This window comes from Epinephelus fuscoguttatus, linkage group LG16, assembly GCF_011397635.1.
Source record: "Epinephelus fuscoguttatus linkage group LG16, E.fuscoguttatus.final_Chr_v1".
Taxonomy (NCBI): Eukaryota; Metazoa; Chordata; class Actinopteri; order Perciformes; family Serranidae; genus Epinephelus; species Epinephelus fuscoguttatus.
In genome coordinates, this window is record NC_064767.1 from 21,434,168 (window position 1) to 21,439,216 (window position 5,049).

Here is a 5,049-nt window from a genome sequence, read left to right on the forward strand (position 1 = left end):
GCCGCGGCCATGCGTCTCACATGTCAAGATAAGCTGCTTTCTCTTGTTAGGTTTGTATAAATTCAGGATTCCTTTCTGCTGTGTCTGGTCACTTATTATGGACTGTTGCTGGCAGTCATCGAGGAGGCAAAGAAAGCGGACTATAGATCATCCTATGGGCCAGTCAGGAGCCACTGCTGTGGAGCGTGTCACTGATTTAATATATTTACATTCATATATTTTATAAATAATTTGTAAATGATTTGTAAAGCAGCTGCATTCTTTCAGACCCACTGTACTTAGTTCACGTATTTGTATAAACGGACCAATTGAAAGCATAATTTTTAAGTGTACTTAATTGTAGGATATCATCTATTACCCACTAAACGCCACTGTTAAACTGTGACTGTCCTGCTCACTCCAGGCAGGCAGTCCAAAAATGCATCTGAGGCTCTTTGGCTGTAGTTAAATCCTTTATTAATACATGGATGAACCAACACGTTTTAAATTGAGAGTCTCGAAATGCAGTGGGACTTTTACGCTGAGTGAACTGGCCAGGCGTAGTTTTTAATCTTTACTTGAAGAGCACCTGATTTTTTTACACTCACTACACAGACTTACCCCAGTGCAGCACTCCCTATTTTTTCCTCATAAACTATTTTTTTGTATTTTCTCAGTACTGAGATATTCAGGGACTTGAATATTAAATTTTTAAAATTACAACACCCTCCTCAGCATTGTTAATATTTAATTTGGAATCTTCCATTGACTGCAAAAAAAAAAAAAAAAACAACTGAAATACCCTCTCAAAATATAGCACAGTAATTAAGAAAGCAAACCCTATGGGATATTAATTTTCACAAATTAGAAAGCTGGATGTAGAGAACTTTTTGTGAAAATACCATTTAGTGTGATGAGAAAAATAAATCTCTGAAACACCAACAGAATTGTTTTCTGCATATAGCAGAACACACCTTTATGACCCACTGTGCACACTATAAACAATTTACAACTGTTTGGTTTGGATTTTTAAAGGAATCAAACACACAAACAAAAAAGAAAACTATCCTGCAGGGGAGTGCTGAAATTTTTAAAAAAGAAATTGGGTTGCTAATAAAATAAACAATCTTTTCCCTAGTTATGGGGAAGATGGTCGGACATAACATGGCAAATGTCATGTTATGTCCGACCGTCTTCCCCTCAGCAAAAAGACAGAAAAAAACATAACTCACCACATTTTTTGACTCCCTTCAGAATTTGTGTACAGTCCCTTAGCAAATTTGTCTTGAAAATAAGATTGTGAAAAAGCAGTAGTCAACATTATTTAGCCTTTAAATTATTTTTTTTCTTATAAATCTTTACAGAATAATAACCACACTCAAATCTGTCTTAAATTTGAAACTTTTTTTCCACACAATAATAATCTGAGCAACTGACAGTCTTAAAAGAGCTTTGCAAAGTCTCCAATGTGCCCACACTAATCTTCACTGCAGGCTAACAGTATTTTAATTTCCTTGATTATAACAATTTACAGAGTATCTCTAAATTTACCTTGTCATGGTGAGAGGCATTTGCCTTCTACGAACCCTAAATCGGTGGCCAAAATACCAAACTGGCTTCTAGTTATAAGAAAAACAATAACCCTAATATAAAACAAACAAAACCTGCACAGTCTCAGTCAGTTTGACAGGACAGGGTGATCCACTGCAGGAAGCTGCCAACACCTTGAGTTAGAAGAGACACATGTCCAAGTCTTGTAATAGAGGGCTTCAGAGCATCCCTCCACAGGACATGCTGCTCAGGCTCCACGGCTGGCAGTAGTAGTGCAGGTAGGGGTGGTACTGACAGGCCTGTTGGTACAGTGGCACAGTCATTGGGATGTGTACTCCATTCCCCTGATGGTACTGCTTCTGATTGTCCCTCACCAGCACCTTTACCGCTACTTTCTTTGGCGAGCCGCGCGCCGCCAGCTCGGCCGCCATCTGCCGCCGTTTGGTTTTATATCTCCGGTTCTGGAACCAGATTTTCACCTGGGTCTCTGTGAGTTTCAGAGCTTCCGCCAGATCGGCCCTTTCAGGTCCTGAGAGGTAACGCTGCGTGTTGAAGCGGCGCTCGAGCTCGTAGACCTGCGCGTGAGAGAAGGCCGCTCTGGAGCGCCTCTTCGTGCCGGGCCTGCACTGCTGCTCATCGGAGGAGCAGCTGACAGTCTCCCCGCTGGGGTGACAGCTCTCCTCATCTGCCTCAGTCAGCTCTGTGTGCCGTTGGTTCCGCTCCATACAGCCTGGGTGCTGCTCTGCAGGACAAACCACAGAAATGTGTGACGACAATAAGTGTGTGTTGTTTATCAAGGTGGTGACTGAGAGGTGACATCAACAAGGTGCAGATGTTGGTCAGTATGAGGCTTTCCTCTGTCTCCTATCACTTTCACACAGTCAGAAAGTCACAAGATACAATGGAATAAATAAGGCGAACATTTTACATAGCACAAACTCCCGGATTCTACAACACAGCCTTTTGGTGTCATGCTTTAATTTTCCAATACTGTCCTTTCTAAGACAACAAAATGTCGGGGCAAAAACTTCATCACTGTGGAGCTATTAAATTGCATTTAAATTGCATTGCTGGCCCTCAGTGTCACTGACGCAGATCCCTCTGAGGCAAATCGCTTTTATAGAGATCTTTGGATTTATTTACAGAAATTGTCATTTTATTTGGAAACAAATATGATAAATGTAGTCACAAAATGAAAATATCCCATCATGTAATTTGATTGTTGTGAGTCACACCAATGTTTTATCTCAAAAAGATGAGACTGAGGTGAGACAAATCCACCCTGTTTACAAAGATTTTATTTCTTTTTCCTTCTTAAATTGCGTGACTTTATCTCTTATTTCAAGATGCCTATTTGCGCAAATGAAATTTAAATGCAGGGAACAAGCCAAATTGTCAATCTAATGTCATATGTCTCTGCGTAAAACTACAGAGTCTTTACATTTCCTTACAGAGGACTAGAATAAAGCTGCTCACCTTCCCTGAGCTCAGTTTGCTCTCTTGTGGCCTCCTCGATGTACGCATCAGATCGGGGGTTCCCAACAGACACACAGAGATCAGCAGGAAGTCTCTCCGAGTGGATGCAGTTCTCATCCGCCTCGTGATGAGACCGATCAGGGATTCTCGTGTCATGCCCGGTGCACATGTTGCGCCTCTGTGCGCAGAGCTCGCCTGTCCTCCTGGTACCGGGCTTTTCCCGGGCATCACGTCCGGTGAGGATGTCTTTGATGGAGAAAGGCGAAAAACTCAAAGTCATGGTTAATGTAAGAGCACGGATCTGTCCTCACGCGCGCATGCGATCTATTTGGAGGCATGAAGAGATCAGCCACTCGAAAGCAGAAGTCCTCACTGATTCGATCTTTTCCCCGCTGTCTTTAATTGCTTTAATTTAATTTAATTGTGGTGATCTAAGTCCGCTCTGCTAATGAACAGCCTACATCAGGAGCTGTCAAGTGTTTAACAACATTCTCAGCAGCAGCTCCAGTTAACCTTTGATAGGCTGTTTAGTGTGACTGGTCCCTCCTCTGCACCGCCCAGCTCCATGCTGCGCTCTGCGCTCTTAACTTGAGGACGGCGGACACTGATTTTGTAAACTATTTCACTTTGGTGAGCTTCATATGGCTAAAATTGTCGAAGCATTTTAAAGCATGAAGGCAAGGAGAGTGATTGGACTCTCTTGGACATTTCAATCAGTCATTTTGGACAGGAGTTAGCGACTCAGAGTGGATGTTGTGAACTACTCCTGCTAAATGGAGCTGTTCCAGCCACAGTGTGTTTACAAAATATGAATTATATGAAATTGTAGTAAGAAATTATGATGCGTAAAGTTCGCTGAGCGTGCGTAAAACGCAGCTCTGCGCAGTGATTCGTATATTTAAACGTGGTTTAAAATAGTTTCAAAATGCTGCAGCCTTTCTTTACATATAAAGTACTATTATAATTATACAACTTTGATTTGATTTTAGCTTCCACTTATTCTACCGTGCTGTGACAGGACCATTCCCAAATTAAATGGCAAAAAGTGCTTCAATCCATTATTTAATTTTGACAGAATTTAACATATCAGTCTTCAGAATTGTGAATTTTACAAATTGTTTTATGCGTAAAATTATGAATAATTTGGATTCTTATCGTTTTTACGTTTTTTATAGTGCCTGAGCTTTTGGAGGTCATGATGTCCTTAAACCATAATGTTTGTAAACAAAACTAGTAACTGAAATGTCACAAAATAACTGCGACTGATCACAGAGTAGATAGAATGATTTCGAGTGAACAGCCTTCCAGCCTTGTAGCTCAAACAGGTGAGTAGCGCCGCCGTGTGGTCATGATGCATGGTGTCCAAAGCAGCGCGTAAAAGGAAAAGATGGCAACCACACACACCTCTCTCTCTCTCCCCCCTCACACACACGCGCGCGTTACACAATCAGCAGGCCTGCCCTTCATTTAGGAGATGCGATGACAGATGCAGTGATCTGCCTCCTCCCGTGTTGTTTTGTTTTCTTCCTCTGACTAAACAGAGAAATCTATCTGTTTGCCACAGAGCGCAAATCAGCTCCAGGGTGTCACAACATGTCCGGATGGGAAACTTTGAAGTTGTGGCACGCCAATACTTAACATGTGTTCAAACCACGAGATGTCGTCACCACAACAACAGAATGTAACATTTTGATTCAACAAAACGTGGGAAATTACTTGGAAGTATGTTTGCCATAATAAATGGTGTTGATTATTATCTGAGTTAAATCACTGACTCACTCAGCAACGTCCAAATTCACTTTGCGCAAACACTGCCTGTGCGTCCAATGAATTTAGACAGAGCGCAATGACTGAAAATATATTATGTGCTTTGGATCGTGTGAGAAAGAGTCGCCTTTCTGTTACACACAAAAGAAAAATATTAAATGTGTGCTTGTGATGCATCAACTGGTTTCCACAGTGAAATCAGTTTTATTTACAGAGCAAAACTACAGGTTTGTCTTGGAGATTTTTATCTGTACAACAGGCACATCCTCTGTCTTT

General features: G+C 41.4%; 1 protein-coding gene across 1 annotated transcript; it reads right to left on the reverse strand.

Annotated features, from left to right (window-relative positions):
• Positions 1-433: 433 nt before the first annotated feature.
• Positions 434-3,492, reverse strand: nkx3.3 (NK3 homeobox 3). Its single transcript, XM_049600891.1, has 2 exons — positions 3,007-3,492; positions 434-2,272 (listed from the first exon to the last, which is right to left on the reverse strand). Exons 1-2 carry the CDS (start codon positions 3,284-3,286, stop codon positions 1,749-1,751), a joined length of 804 nt encoding a protein of 267 aa, XP_049456848.1. The 5' UTR covers positions 3,287-3,492; the 3' UTR covers positions 434-1,748.
• Positions 3,493-5,049: the final 1,557 nt, after the last annotated feature.